This window comes from Gallus gallus, chromosome 8 (genome assembly GCF_016699485.2).
Source record: "Gallus gallus isolate bGalGal1 chromosome 8, bGalGal1.mat.broiler.GRCg7b, whole genome shotgun sequence".
NCBI lineage: Eukaryota > Metazoa > Chordata > Aves > Galliformes > Phasianidae > Gallus > Gallus gallus.
This window is the reverse complement of record NC_052539.1, coordinates 7,238,953-7,253,572: the sequence shown is the minus strand read 5'-3', so window position 1 is coordinate 7,253,572 and position 14,620 is coordinate 7,238,953. Positions and strand designations below refer to the sequence as shown.

At 45.7% G+C, this 14,620-nt stretch overlaps 2 protein-coding genes across 9 annotated transcripts in view; both read left to right on the top strand.

Moving 5' to 3' along the window:
• The window catches only part of RABGAP1L (RAB GTPase activating protein 1 like), a 216,544-nt gene that overhangs the window by 71,429 nt on the left and 130,495 nt on the right, over window positions 1-14,620 (top strand). The gene's annotated exons all lie outside the window — the stretch shown is intronic.
• Window positions 8,761-12,797, top strand: GPR52 (G protein-coupled receptor 52). The gene is made up of 2 exons (XM_040705266.2): window positions 8,761-9,187; window positions 9,903-12,797. Exon 2 carries the CDS (start codon window positions 10,081-10,083, stop codon window positions 11,164-11,166), a length of 1,086 nt encoding a protein of 361 aa, XP_040561200.1. The 5' UTR covers window positions 8,761-9,187; window positions 9,903-10,080; the 3' UTR covers window positions 11,167-12,797.

Sequence of the window (14,620 nt, the reverse complement as noted above, 5' to 3'; positions counted from 1 at the left end):
AATTTTAGACTATTATACAATGAGGAAACAGAATTCATAGAAAGCTCACAACAGCATGCCTTTTGTCTTCACTAGCTGGTTGAGTCAGCAACAAGCCTTGAAAATATGCAGCCTGGCTCCTTCAGCCTGTGTGTTACAGAGCCTGCTGCTGAAGTTTCTGCTTTTAAAGCTTTGTTTTTCCTATTTCTAAGGTTTATCTTGACTGATGAGAATTGCTGTATAGTGACTATTGTACATGGAGTTTCCCATGCAGAAGCTCTTGACCTTGTCATGGATTCCACATTTAACATCCGTTCCGGCCTCCATGTTTGCACCTCTAGAAGTACTTGTGGCTTCATGTGGTGCTTTAAGGGGGAATGGGTAACTGTGCACCTACCCTCAGGGGTTAATACGGAGACTGGGCAAACAAACCCACAAAAATACACTTAAATTTATCTGTGTTACCCTTGCTGCCCTTCCTTATATCTTGCTTGACATTCCACTGCACAACAAGGAATTGATCGGATTCTTTTTCCTTCAGTACAATCTGAATTCTTGGCTGTGCAAGCAGTGAATGTGCATAGCTCTGGTGGATGGGGCTCTCAGAGGGGTAAGAAAGGAGTACTGCACACAGGAACTGTGGGTATACTGTGTTAAATGTCAGCCAGCATGGGATTGGGAGTGAATGCTGTGTGCGTGGTTCCAGTGCAAATATTTCCAGTGCAAGTTATTTGCAGTAAAAGTTACCGTCTCACATCCCTGAAGTGTTTGTTAGATACTCTGCTTAGTAGTAATTAAGGCTTATCTGACTATGGGCCTCGGAAAGTTTCACAGTGTGCAGCTCTGTTAACTTTGTAAGTGGTAACTCTGACATGTGCCAAGTGTTGGGTGGCAGAGAGCGAGTTCTGTGACTGTCTGCTGGGGGAAGCACAGCTCACAGCAAGGCTGACCACCCATCTATCAGACACTGAAGGTACTATGATCTAGTAATTATAATGGTCTGTATAATCCTGTACGTATGAAGGAGCAGAGCTCTGCTTGCTCAGCGCAGTAAGGAAGCAGCACAAGGTGTGCGTTGCTCCCGGTGCCCAAGAGGAGTCCCAGTGGCGAAATGCCTGTCCTCCTCCAGCTCCTGCCTTGTGCTCTGCGGAGCTCTCTGGAGCTTGTGCTAATTGTGAGCTCCGGAGCAGCGTCAAAAAAAGAACACTACTTGTCTCTGAAGCTCTCTCTGAAAATTGAGTCATAGACGTTACATTTTAAGCCAGCAGAATGTTTGGTTATTCTACTTTTGACTGCCTTTTAAAATGCTAGTTGCCATAACAACTTTATTTCTTTATTTTTAGCACATCAGTTGCCATAACAATAAAATATAGCTTTTTGAATGTAACCATTTTTTTTAGCTTTATTTTACAAAGAACCTTACGGGGGGAAGGAAACATAGCAAGGCTGTTCCCCTCCGAGCACTTTGATCAGAACATGAGCTGATTTTTTTGCTTTTTTAAATCTAGTTCTCTTCGATTTCTACAGAGTTTTTTGAGCATTTTCATAACTTGGGCAGAAAAAATAATGCAGATCACTGTATAAAGCCTTTCCTTATGTAGAAGACTGCTGCTGGGATTTCATTTTGTTCATTGTATGCAGTGTATCCAAGCACCATAACTGTTGGAGTCACTTCCAAATATCTTAATTTCATTATATGGAATGGCTGTAAATATGGTGTAGACTACTGCTGCTGATACAGTGATACGGGAGTGTTTTTTTTTTATGCTATTGAAAGCTGTCCTTCTTTCTGCTTGCTTGTTTCTTTTTCTTACTGTAAGGTTGCTTTAAAGATTGTTCTGCAGCCAGTAACTACTTATTTTTTGTCATGTCATTCTTTATCTTATTTTTCATTAAAAGTACGAGATCAAATTATGCTCAGCTTGTTCTTGCAGCAGATATGAGAGATGTCCTGGGAAGAAGAGTGTTGAAGAAATGTGCTGTGTGCCTTTTCCAGCCCAACTAATTCCAGCGCCCAGGTGAAGATGCTCTCTGCAGCATCCTGTGCAGATGGAGCAGGGAGCACTCAGTGCTTCCATTCACTTCTGTGTGGCCTTCCTGGCTGTCATGCCAACTCGGTAGGGTCAGCGTGTTTATCTGCCAGCTTTGCCAGGTTTGGACTCTGTGTTGCCTGGTAGCGCCCTCTCCAAATGCATTTGTAAAATGCATTCATAGATTTTCTCAAAAGTGTTGTCTTTTGCCTGGGATTTAGCAATCCACAGCATGATTTGCCCTGTAAAGGGGGGTAATAAGATGTCTTAGTGCTAGTTTTAAAGACAGCGCTTAGGTCTGGTTTGTAGATGTAATATAGAATTAAAAATGAAGTGAATACGAAGCAGTCAGCATTTACTTAGAGAAATTATATCCGTTTCTTCCGGTTTCATGGAGCAGAACGAATGTAGATTCATTTATTTTTTGCTGTGTAGATTTATCAGAGCAACTTTGACCTGGAAGGACTCGTAGTGTTTTTGTAAGACCTAAAATCGAGGTATAAAAAACCCACTGCTTTTAAACATAGATGTTCAGTTGGACGTTTTAGGAGGCAGTGTGATAAAGCACCCTTGCAAAATCTTGAAATGGAATGTATAACGTGGAAAGCTCATTGGTTTGCCTCTGCTTGGACAGAGTAATAGAGCCATACACAGGGCAAAGGTTGGAAATCCTGTTCTTCAGTTTTCTGCTGTTTTTTATTAACAAGATATTTTACCTAATATCGGCACTAACAAAGTATGTGTTTCATTCTGTTTGTTTCTTAGATGGCAAATAATGCCATTTTCTTTATTAGGAAAAGAAATATCAGAACTAATTTCTCAGCTCACATAACATTTTACATGTGCCAATTTCTATCTATAAATATAAATGTCCTCATATAATCTAATTTAAGACAAAATCAGTACTTATTTGAAATTGAATGTATTTAGATGTTACTAAGCTCAAAGCACAGTTACCAGATATGAAATATCTTGAAACTTAGCTAACTTTGAACTCTGGGGAAAGAAAAGTCAGGAGTTCAGTGGCTTTTCCAACATTCTCTTATTGCTGTGTGCCACGTCTGAGTCTGCTTCTGTTGCTGTTGTTTGCTGACTTTTCCCTATAGACTCCTGTTGGTAAGGCACTGCTCCTGGACCTTTCTCATCTGCTGTTATGGATGTCAGTGGGTGCTGATACGTTGTCTGGCAGCACACAGGATGAGTGCTACCTCTTCAGCTGCTCCAGCTGGGAGGAAAATTCTGCCTAAATGAGGCTTAAAATCTATATGGAGAAATCGTACCACGTTTCAGTTTATGAATTCATGCCATATCGTTCCCGTGTTCCTCTCTTCCACTTCTTATCCAAAGTGGTGGAATAGCAGTCATGTTTAAAGGCGGCCTTTGAAAGATCCCAGGTTTGCTTGGGTTGTTCTCACTTTTTTTGCTCTCAGGAAGCTGTGGATTGGAGGGGTGAGTCCAGATCTGGGCTCAGGACCACATCATCCTCAGCAGATTTTGCACCAAGGTAAATATTGAATCTTTAGCTCTCAGCTGCTTTTGTTAGCTCCAGCACTGCGAGCTCTCGCTTTTTCTCCTAATGGCCACTGAACATCTACTCAAGGAAGAGTTTAGAGTGGAATGTACCCACTGTATAAGCAAAGCTACCTCGTCCCTGAGATTGGGCATGCGTTTCCAGGCAGCCCGTCTTACTCAGCTGGTGCTCTGGATGTGCTGGTGCTTAATGGAAGCCGCGTCCATAAACAGGGGAATGGAATCTGTTTTTGACATGCACCTGTGAATTTGTCCTGTAGTGCTAGCTCCCAGGCAGCGGTGTTTTAGAAAGGGGAACTGGAGGGAAGTGGATAATCTGAAGGGTTTTACGCAGTTTTTGAGAAGAAGATAAATTACTCTGGAAGTGCTGTGTGTGTGTGTGTGTGTGTGCTGTAGCTGTCAGCACAGCGTTTCAGCAGTCGGCAGCAGCACGTTACTTCCGAGTGCTTTCTGCCACTCTTCTGTGTGCACCCTGTCTTTAGTACGTGGACAGAGGTTACAGGGGGGAGTTTCTGTCACGTGAGTCTGTCTTTGTGAAGGGTAAAGGTGCTGTGCTGAGGTGGAAAAGGAGGGCTGGTCATACAGCAGTGAGTGTGTGTGGGCCTCGTATGGAGTTCTGTGCTACGTTTGGAGGGCAAAATAGAGGTGATGCTATTGGGTGAAATAAAGTTAGTATTGTGCACAGGTTGTTTTGTTTGCTTTATTTTGCTTTTTGAAGACAATGAAGAGTAGAAATTATATGTGTGTGTACTTCAACTTTGCTCTTTGTTGCACCCAAACTTGTGCTTCTGCAAACCTGACAGGTATGCATGGGTGTGATCCTCAGGTTTGTATCTCGGGAGCTGCTGTTGGACCAGTCTGAGAATTTGGTTTCCTGACCAATGCTGCAACAGATTATTCACTCTCTGAATTCCTTAAGTCAGAATTGCTTTCAGCAGATCACGCTGTAGTTTAAGACAAGTATTTGGCTTACATTAGGTGCAAGTAGGAGATCATAGTGTTTGGCATTTCTTTAGTAACATTAAAAACTGTTATTCTAGCTATGCTGAAATAGAATTACTACTAATGCTGACAGAGCTTATGCTTCTGCCAAGTCAGCAGGAGTGCCTTTGAACATATCATCCCTTGGTGTCCAGTTGTTGATGTGCTTCTAGAATACCAATTCAGACATATCTGTGGCGTTTTGTTCCAACTTTCTGGCTTGCTGCAGAAAAAGGTATTAGTAAAACCACAGCTATGTCAAAGTGTGCCTTTGAGAAGTGTATAGGAACACGGTATTAAAATCACTAAGGGTATTGAACTAGGTGATCTTTGAGGTCCCTTCCCCCCCTGTGATGTTACTGCTGGTTTAAGGGCAGGAGGATTAGTTGTGGTTGCAGCCACGTGGCCCCATCTGAGGGTGCATCTCTGAGCTTTTTCTTTTTCAGACCATCTTAAGACTTTTTTTTTTTTTGCCATTTTTCCATGCTCCGTTTCTGATTATTTGAAAGCTTTTCTTTCCCTGTGCAGCCAGTTAGTAACAGTGTCCTTATACTGCTTTTGTCCTAAGTGCTGTTTCTTCAAGCAGATGCTATGTTTAATTTCTAGGGAATGCTAATGATCGCCATTCATTACACTTGACAGCATTTCCCTGAGGAAAGTTCATTTCTTTATGGATGGTTTACTCCAGGGTGTTTTATTTTGATTGAGTTGAAGCTCAGAAGTTTGGGAGTGCCTGTTGCTCTGAATTGAGCGTGTGAATTCCAGTTGTCGTGGAAGCATCAGTATAATCTGGAGAGCCTTCTTCCAAAGGAAAGTCTTACTGAATGTAGGACTCAGAAAAGGAACCATCTAATCCATGAGGTCTCATGTTTGAAAGAAAATTGTAGCAGTTTACTCAGTGAGTTTGCTCAGTACTTATTAAATACAAGAATACTGTCAGTAGCCAGTTGTGAAGTTTCAAACCTTACAAGTGTTGATAGTAATTGCTAAATAACAGCATGAAAGGACTGCACGGGGAACTTGCAAACATGAATGCTCAGCTTTCTGTCCTGATCCATCACAACACAGAAATGATAGTTTTTGCCAGCTTCCCGTTCTGCATGGCAGAATGGTAATTACCTAACGTTTGTATGAGACTGGCTAATATTTGTCACATTAGAAGCAGCACTGGAGGCGGAATGAGTGCAGCAGAGGAGCAGGCAGCACCAGAGCCTGCTGGGCTGTGGTAACAGGAAAAAGGGTCAGTAGTTCCCTTCTGCACTTTGACTTTTCAGAAGGCTGCTGTTTCCTTCCAGCCCACCACCCAAAAGCAGCATCGTGGAGCTCATTGCTTGATCTTTTCTGCAGTCACTGGGGCACGTGGGCCATTGTGTTATAAAATGCAGATCCTCATTTCTTTTCCTCCTCCTCTGCTGCTTCAAGTTGCGTTGCAAGCTGCAGGCGTGATAGAACAGCATTTTCCTGGAGGCACTGAACTCAAAACGGGTCTTCATGTGATGTTGTGGACCCCTAAATGCCAAAGGTAGTAAAGATACAAGTACAGCAAGCTGAAGAAACACCTTTGTTCTATAGGCTGAGGAGGTGGGTAGAGGAAAACAATAGGAAGAGCTGAGGAGAAGAGAGGACATGGAGTTGGTAGAGAGCTGTTAACCAACAGCATCATTCAGGTCTGCATCTAAATAAGTAAATGTTATGTTCCCTATCCAGCACTCCTGCCTGCATCTCCCTGCTCTAATCAATAGCTTGAAAAAAAAGTGAAAAGAATTGAGCAGGTGTAGTTGTCCATTTAGTCAGCTGACCATCCACTTTTCAGAGTCCTGGAAGACCTGAAATCAGAAATAGAACAGGAAATAGATTATTGTCTTGCTTGGAGCTCCTAATTCAACTTCTGTGTGGACTTTTTCTGTCTGAGAAGCTTCATCTCTCCTCCTCGCAGGGTCACACACATCGTGCTGCTTTCACAGCTGTCTCTGCATGGAGCTCAAGTTCCCACCACGTCCCCTCTGTTTGCTTTTAGCAGCACCGGGTGGTGCGAACCTCCTGCTCTGGCTGGCAGCTTCTGTTGTATCTAGATGATGAAACTCATAAGGAAGGTGTGGAATTGCTGCTTCTGGTCACTGCAGGAGGAGTGCTCTGTCCCTTTGCTAGACAGAACCAGCTATGGGACTTAGTGTGCCTGTAAGATACCGCCGGGTGACAGCCTTTGGCTTTGTCCATTGTAATTGTTCTTTCTCACTTCCCTTCCTTTAGATGCAAATATGAAAATCCCGAAGCACGCTTTGTTTAGGACTGTGCCAGAATCTTTGTGTCCCTCATGTGTGGACAGAAAACTTCTCCCATGCAGCTTTTTAATGTTCTGCCTGTGATGAAACGCCACAGTATTGCCCCGTCTCATAAAGCTCTGCCCGTGATCATGGAGTTCCATCAGGACAGGACAGCTGATTTCTGCTTTAATTCTCTTTTGCCTTCAAACTCACGGGAAGTGCTGCTCGAGTTGGAGTAGTCGGGTTGCTGCTGTTGGCAGTGCTGCCTCTTGGAGCTGCTGCTGGGAGCGAGGCAGGGAGCAGCACAGGGAAGGGCTGCTGGCAGCTTGCAGCAGGGCCCTTATTGCTGTCGTGGAGGAAATTTACTCACAAATGAGCGATGTCCACCCCCTTACTTCATCCCCTTCATTATAATTCAGGTAACATTCATTGCACCTGCACTGACAACCAGCCAGCGGAGTCTGCTGTTCAGGGGCCCTCCTGCTTGGGGCCCGGCTCCGAGGATGCATTCTGTGTTGCAGTCACTCTCCGTGCTGAGGCACTGGGCTGATTCTTGTATTTTATTCAATCCTTCCTACTTGCCATCATCACACAGCCACACTCCATGCTGCTTTGGAGTGCTGGAGCCATAACATGCTGCCCGCAGATCTCGCTCCAGGCTGCGTATGGCAGCCCTGCCTCTGCCTTGCTCAGAGCTACGGCATTGAAATCCCTTTGTCAAACTATCCCACGCCGTTCTTCACATGTGTATTTTGCTGATCCGTAGCCTGAAGTACTGGGTTGGTATTTTCACATCTCCATTTATCTCTATGCCTAAGGGTGCCCGGTGACCCCACAGGCTGATGGGGGCTCTCTGTGGTTACTTAGCATGGGGAGCTGGGCGCTGCAGGCAGCCCCGAGCCCCATGGCAGGAACAGGGGGCGGGATGGGGGCACCAGGGATGTGCTGGGGAATGGGGGGGGGAGGCTGCTGTTGTGCATCTGTTCTTGCAGATGGGTTTGAAAATGAGTCTGACTTCAGTATAAAAAGAATGGATGTTTAGGAGACTGATTTTTTTTGTTGTCTGTTGGACAGAATCTCTGCCAAGCCACGGCAGGTAGTTAATGAAGTTAACCATTTCCAGGCGACGTACGGAGACTCCTACGCAATTAGGTGTAAGTTAGGCGTAGATTACTGAGGTTTCTGGCTGGTGTGCGCGGGCGCTTCCTCGGACCGCCGGGCCCCGTTCCCACGCGTGGCTTTTCAGCCGCCCCCTCGTCCCTCCATCCGCGCCGCCGTTCCCCCGCTGCGCTGCGGGGGGCGCCGCTGCCCCGAGCCGCCTGGGCGCCGCAGCGCCGGCCCGGAGGAGGGGAGGGGCGGCTCAGGTGCGAGCGGCGCTGGCGGGGGAGCGGAGCGGCGGCGGCCGCAGCCGCAGCACGGCGAGTAGGAGACCGCGGGCGGGCGGCGGCTGGCGAGGATGCGCGGAGGGGAGGCAGCTCTCCTCATCGCCGTAACAAAGAAGCGGAGGAAAAAGTAGTGGTTCTGCGCGCGCTCTGCCGCCCGTAGACCGAGGGAATAACCGGCAATATTCTGGGGCGTTCTGAGATCCGAAGGACTTTCTGTGCGGCGTGGGGATGCGCGGCAGGAAATTAACTCCGACGGGAATGGTGTCTCTCAAAGTGCCGCGACAGGATTGGAGAAAATGTTTCTTTTCTGGCAGCTGAAATCCCTCCTGCGGACGCAGCGAGGGCTGCCCGACGCACCGGGGACTTTTGCAGAGACTTAAAGCAGATGCCGGCGTAATAGCGGAATGACCTTGGGATCGGTGTGTGTGGATCCCTCGCTGCCCCCCGCCGGGCTCCAGAACTCTCTGATAAAGGCGGTTCTGGCATTTCTGGGGCCTTTCGGAAACCGCGCGTGTGTACAATTAATTACCTGCCTAACGAGTCCGGAACTAATCGAGCATTTACTTAAAACTGAGGAAGGAAGATGCTTTTTCTTAATGTTTGCTTTCTCCCCAACTGCGAACGCAACGAGCAAGGTAACGTCCTGCAATTAGAAGAACGATTATTTTAAGCAGTGATTTATCACGCCGGTCGCCTATAAACGTTGGAGCCCTAAAACCACGCAGAAGATGAAGCAAAGCAGCAGGATAATGGAGTAGTAAACAATGGCAGCCTTTCTGGTCAAATCAGCATTTCGTTAGCATCGCAGCAGAATGCAGATGGAAGTTTCTGTCCCCGTGGTGTGGGGGTTTGTGAAATGATTCAGGTGTTGCTACAGAGGTGAGAGATGCCGTGGCTGCACCCGTGGACTCCCGAGCGCTGAGCTCTGCTACGGCAGAGCTTCCAAAGATGATGATTTTAAATTGCCATTGCTGAAATAGAATTCAAGAGGATTTATTTTGTCTGTGGGGACCTTGAGGTATGCTTCTGGCACTGGTAATTGTAACAGACCATAACTGTTTAAAGGGATTGTGAATACTGATAGAAGTCTCCAAATTCTATTCTTAAAGCATTTTGATCTTTACGTGAATAGACGCAATCTTCCTCGTTGTATGTGAGATGTATGCTTGCTTCCTGGGCAGTCAGAGGACAAACCTGCCTTGTCCCAAATAAAATTCATTATTCATACCCAAACGGTGGTGAGTCTGTTGGAATTAACCTTGACAAAAGTGTTTCCCTTGCCTTCCTAACGAGCAGCGTGGATAAGACGGAGTGCCATCTCCCCGACGGAGCCAGAAAAGGCAGCATTAGATGATGAACTTTTTCCTTTACTCTTGAGTCACTCTGATTTAAACTGAGATGGTAAAAGATGACCTCTAGCACCTGCTGGTCCAGGAACCCTGCGCTGTGCCGAGGTTCCTCCTTCCCTCCCTCCTCTCACCCCGCTGTGTTCCAAAGTCAATGACTTTCTCAGGAAATTAAAAGTCAGAGATTTTCCCCCCCTCTCCCCCTGGGGAATGAAGGTGGCTCTTCAGTTTTTATTTCCCTATTTCATGGTACCTGCTTGCTTTAGAAGTGCCTTGTGTTTGCTTAGGATTGGTCAAGAGCACTGGAACAGCTGATCAGTGGCCTTTCTCTTTCTGGCTTTTTTTTTTTTTTTACCCTTCTTCCTTCCTTCCTTTCTTTCCTTAAAGCTAAGGTGTGATGCACTGATGCTGAGGAGCATCAACAGCTATGGGACTGTAGAACCCTCCCACCCGTAAGCGCTGGCAGCAGCTGCAGGAGAGGCCGTGGGACGCTGGAGCAGTCCAGCTGCCGCTGAGCGGGTCGCCTGCTCGCTGCCTCCAGTCACAGCGATCCCTACCACAAAACATGAACCGGTCGCGATGGATTGAATGGAGGACTCTGAATATGAGCGGTAGCGTGGTGAACCTGTCCGAGCACCTCTCCTGCCCTCTGGGATTTGGTCACTACAACGCAGTCGACATCTGTATCCTTGAGACAGTTGTTATCGTCCTGCTCACCTTTTTGATTATTGCGGGTAACCTAACTGTTATCTTCGTTTTCCACTGCGCCCCGCTTCTGCACCATTACACCACCAGCTACTTCATTCAGACCATGGCCTACGCCGACCTTTTTGTTGGAGTCAGCTGCTTGGTCCCCACGCTGTCCCTGCTACACTATTCAACAGGTGTCCACGAGTCCCTGACGTGCCAAGTTTTCGGATACATCATCTCCGTGCTAAAAAGCGTGTCTATGGCATGCCTGGCTTGCATCAGCGTGGATCGCTATCTCGCCATAACAAAGCCTCTCTCCTATAACCAACTGGTCACACCTTGCCGCTTGAGAATCTGCATCATTTTGATCTGGATATACTCTTGCCTGATCTTCTTGCCTTCCTTTTTCGGCTGGGGAAAACCTGGTTACCACGGAGATATTTTTGAGTGGTGTGCTACCTCCTGGCTAACTAATGCCTACTTCACTGGCTTTATCGTCTGCTTACTGTACGCTCCTGCTGCCTTTGTCATATGTTTCACGTACTTCCACATCTTCAAGATCTGCCGGCAGCACACCAAAGAGATCAACGACCGGAGGGCTCGGTTTCCCAGCCATGAAGTGGACGCTGCTGGGGAGACGGGGCACAGCCCCGACCGCCGCTATGCCATGGTGTTGTTTCGGATCACCAGCGTGTTCTACATGCTGTGGCTCCCCTATATCATATACTTTCTGCTGGAGAGCTCCAGGGTGTTGGAGAACCCCGCGCTTTCCTTCTTAACAACGTGGCTTGCTATAAGCAATAGTTTCTGCAACTGTGTGATCTATAGCCTCTCCAACAGTGTTTTCAGGCTGGGACTACGGAGACTATCAGAGACTATGTGTTCATCTTGCACGTGTTTAAAGGACAGGGGTGTACAGGACCCTAAACCAAGGAAACGGGCTAATTCCTGCTCCATTTAAAGAACACTGGCACGTGCCATCGGACGTGGAGCTTTGATAGCGTTTGCTGTATCTGGGAACTTAGCAGAGGAGAAATGTTTACTTGAATAGTTTGCTATGCTATTAAGAGATGTGTTGAAAAGTGCTTTTGGGAAAGGAAAAGGCTGCTGTAAGAGGGGTCACTGGACTCTGACTGTAGCTCTGAAATTGTGAGCAGAGCCATTCAGCAGAGACAACGGAGAAAGTCAGAACTTAAATCTCCCAAAGGGCATGATACAGCTCCTGCATGGCAGGAGGGTCCTCACAAAATAAACGAGTTAGTTACTACCTTCTCTTTTCGCCCTTGTAGAAAAGTTGTCTTACTATCTTTGTGTCAGAATATACTGTAGCCTTTTGAATTTAAATATAGTTACGAGGAAGCAATCAACTACACAGTAAGTGGCTATCCGTAAATTATATTCCTGAGGACTTGCAGTAGATGTTGCAGATCAATAACCAGCTCTGTCTCTGCTCACACCTGGTACCATGTTCAGTTACACAGACAACCTGCAGAGCATACAACCTACGCAGGGCATGATGCTTTTGGATAAAACGGCACATTCTGCTACAACTGTCACCGAACTCCCCCGCCCCCTCATTTCCTTTTATTTCCCCCCGGCCCCCTCCATCCCATGCATCTTTAGATCCCGTCGTGTTGCAGGGGTTTAGTTTGAGGGCACCTACGAGGTAAGCTGCCCGCCTGTGAGGACTTCTTCTGTCTTTCATTCTCCCGATCCCGTTAAATTAGCACACAGTGTTGATGTAGTGTCCTTTAGGGTGTGCTGGAGCTTTTCCTTTATTGTCTACACAAATAATCCTAACGCAGATATGGTAATGGCACACAGCAGTGTGCATCACTGCTTAGAAAATTAAAAATAAGTAACAAAACCTTTTCTTTTGGATGTCTAGCTTACTGTTGTGGCTGCCAATCCTTTGTGTAAACCTAGCTTGCACATCCTGTGTTCTTTCCAGATTACTTTTTTCTTTAAGAGAAAATGTAAGCTGTGTTCTGTGCCTAATGTTTTCCTAGCACATGGGATGGGTCAATGCTACAGGATTAAAACACTGTACTCGTTTTCAGAGAAATACTTCTGTGCAGTTGTTGAATAGATGTTTGTCAGACAAGTGCTCTTGGAGAAGGTGAACAAGACAGTTGGGTATCAAATACAGGCAATGAGCTTCAGTATTTCCTTTTGTAGTGAACTGACTTTCAGGTCCACTGATGAAATCTTTTTTATTTCGCAAGGGCGCACATTGGGTTTGTGAAATAAATTGCCAGGGGTTCAGATGCATGCCAGTCAATAAAACACTTTAGTTATTATTTTGAACCAAATGTAATTTTCTTAGATGGTTATTGGCTTTTAAAAAAGGCCCGGTTATTGGTGCCTTTTAACACTGCACTATTATTCCTTCTTTCACCAAAACGCAGATGTAAAGATGGTGCCTATTACTTTTTGTAATGGAAGCTGACCACGTTTGCACACTTGTGGTTTGACTCTAGATCTCCCGTACTGATGTACTCTGTTGTGTGGAGGTGGTTCTGAACCCCTGTACATTTTTAAACCTGTAAGAAAGATGAAACAATGGAATAAAGTAGTATTATGTATATCAAACCCAGCCTGATTGTAGTTCCCTGATGTTATGCTCTCTTCTCTGTGCAAGTTCTTCTGGGTTCCAGTGACCTTCCGAAGGACTTTGGAATTGCCTATTTAAAATCCCAAACTAAGACTGCCTGCTTTCTGTCTTCAGTGTCTGTATGCTGGTTTCTATCATCACACAGCCTTTAGAGCAGATTGAAATATGACTTGAAACATTCCTCTAGCTAAACTGAGCTGTTGCTGACGATTAGCCCTGACAGATACTATGGAGAAGCGAGTCGTGTTCTTTGCACATATTCATGTCTGGGCTATGCGTGTATTGCCTTCGTTAGAGAAGCTGCAGTTTATTTCAGAAGGCTCTTCTTGGCGGCTCCAGAAGGTCGTTCAACCCTGTCTCGTCTCAAAAACCAGACCTGTATTTGTGCTCTCTGTGGTGATGATGTACTTAGTTTCCTACCTAGTTATGCTCTCGGTGCACAACACTTGGCCAACAGTCGGGGAAATGCCTCATTCCTCCCAGCTTGTGTGGTTGGTTTCAACTCAATGAAGTAGTTCTGCATTTGTGCTCAGGGCTTTGTTGGCATTTCCATTAACAGGTTTTGGTGTGACCTTTAGAAATCCAAGGAGAGTTGTAGGAAATCCTTGTAGCTGACCAAACCTTTTATTAAAAAGAAGAAACCCAACTTGAAGGCACCAGGTGTGTATTTACATGGTGCTGTAGCTTCAAACATGTCGAGGCACACAGGCTAGCTCATTTGTATCAGTAGTGCCTTAGCTGATCCCTGCTTGTACAGCCCCATATGGTTGATGCAGTAGCCCGTGGGGCAGGCAGCAATACCTCCCTCCCTGTGTGCCAAGCTGGCATGTGACACTTCCCTTGGTCTTCAGGCTGATGTTAAAGGGACAGAATCTGTCAGAAATCCCCTATGCTGCATATGAATTGTAGGTACCCAGGTTCCTTGCTTCCTTTTTCTTTGAACATCAATATAACATCGGTGCAAGAGCACTGACTTGCATATCTGAAGCCAGAATTTCACTCACTCTGAGATCACGCTTCAGGCTGCTCCGTGTAAACCTGGGGTATGTCGAATTACCCCCAGCCAGGTTCAAGGCTGCATTTCCAGGTGCTGTTCCCTAGATGACAGAATTTGACATGGTGGTCAGTCACATGAATTTTTAAATTTAGTAAGCGTGTTTCATTTTTTTTGCAGTGTTTTTTAAACTCATGATTTCAAATGTTATCTAAGGGAGGTTTGTTGCTGTTTTACTAATGCTGTCTGAGGACTCCAGCTGGTGCTGAATTCTCTTCCAGAAATGGTAGGGCTGGATGTTTCGGTGGGTTTAAAAGAAATCCAGTAGAAATTTCAGTCTCCTGACCTGTCTGTTTTGATTTTCAGTCTGTCTTTATTATATAAGGTTTCATGATCTTGGATTAAAAGGCAAGAAAACCCCAATCGTGCAATGTATCGTGCAAGGTATGACCAGAAGAGCAACTTTCTCTTCGCCATGTGCTCCTTTATTTCCTGCAGCAGCCAAGTGATTTCCTCTTAAAACATTCCTTACAGAGAAAGAAAACTGGTCACGAAAAGCATAAGGTGGTGTTTTAAATGTTTTCTTACTGATTTTCTCATAGTAAGATTTTTTTTTCCACTTCTGCTTACAAACGCATCTTGTGATTGTACTTGGTAAAGCACGAGGTGTCATGCTAGGTTTATTTTTGGGCAGAATCTTTGTGTCTCCTCTGCTGAGCAGTTCACTGTTGTTTAATGAGCTGCCTTTCATGGTACAGTTTATGAAGACCTTTCAAAAACAGCGTTTATTTTGTTAGTATTTGCCAA

Coding starts and splice junctions, on each gene's coding strand:
- GPR52 (XM_040705266.2), top strand. CDS start 10,081: ATGAACCGGTCGCGATGGATTGAATGGAGGACTCTGAATATGAGCGGT.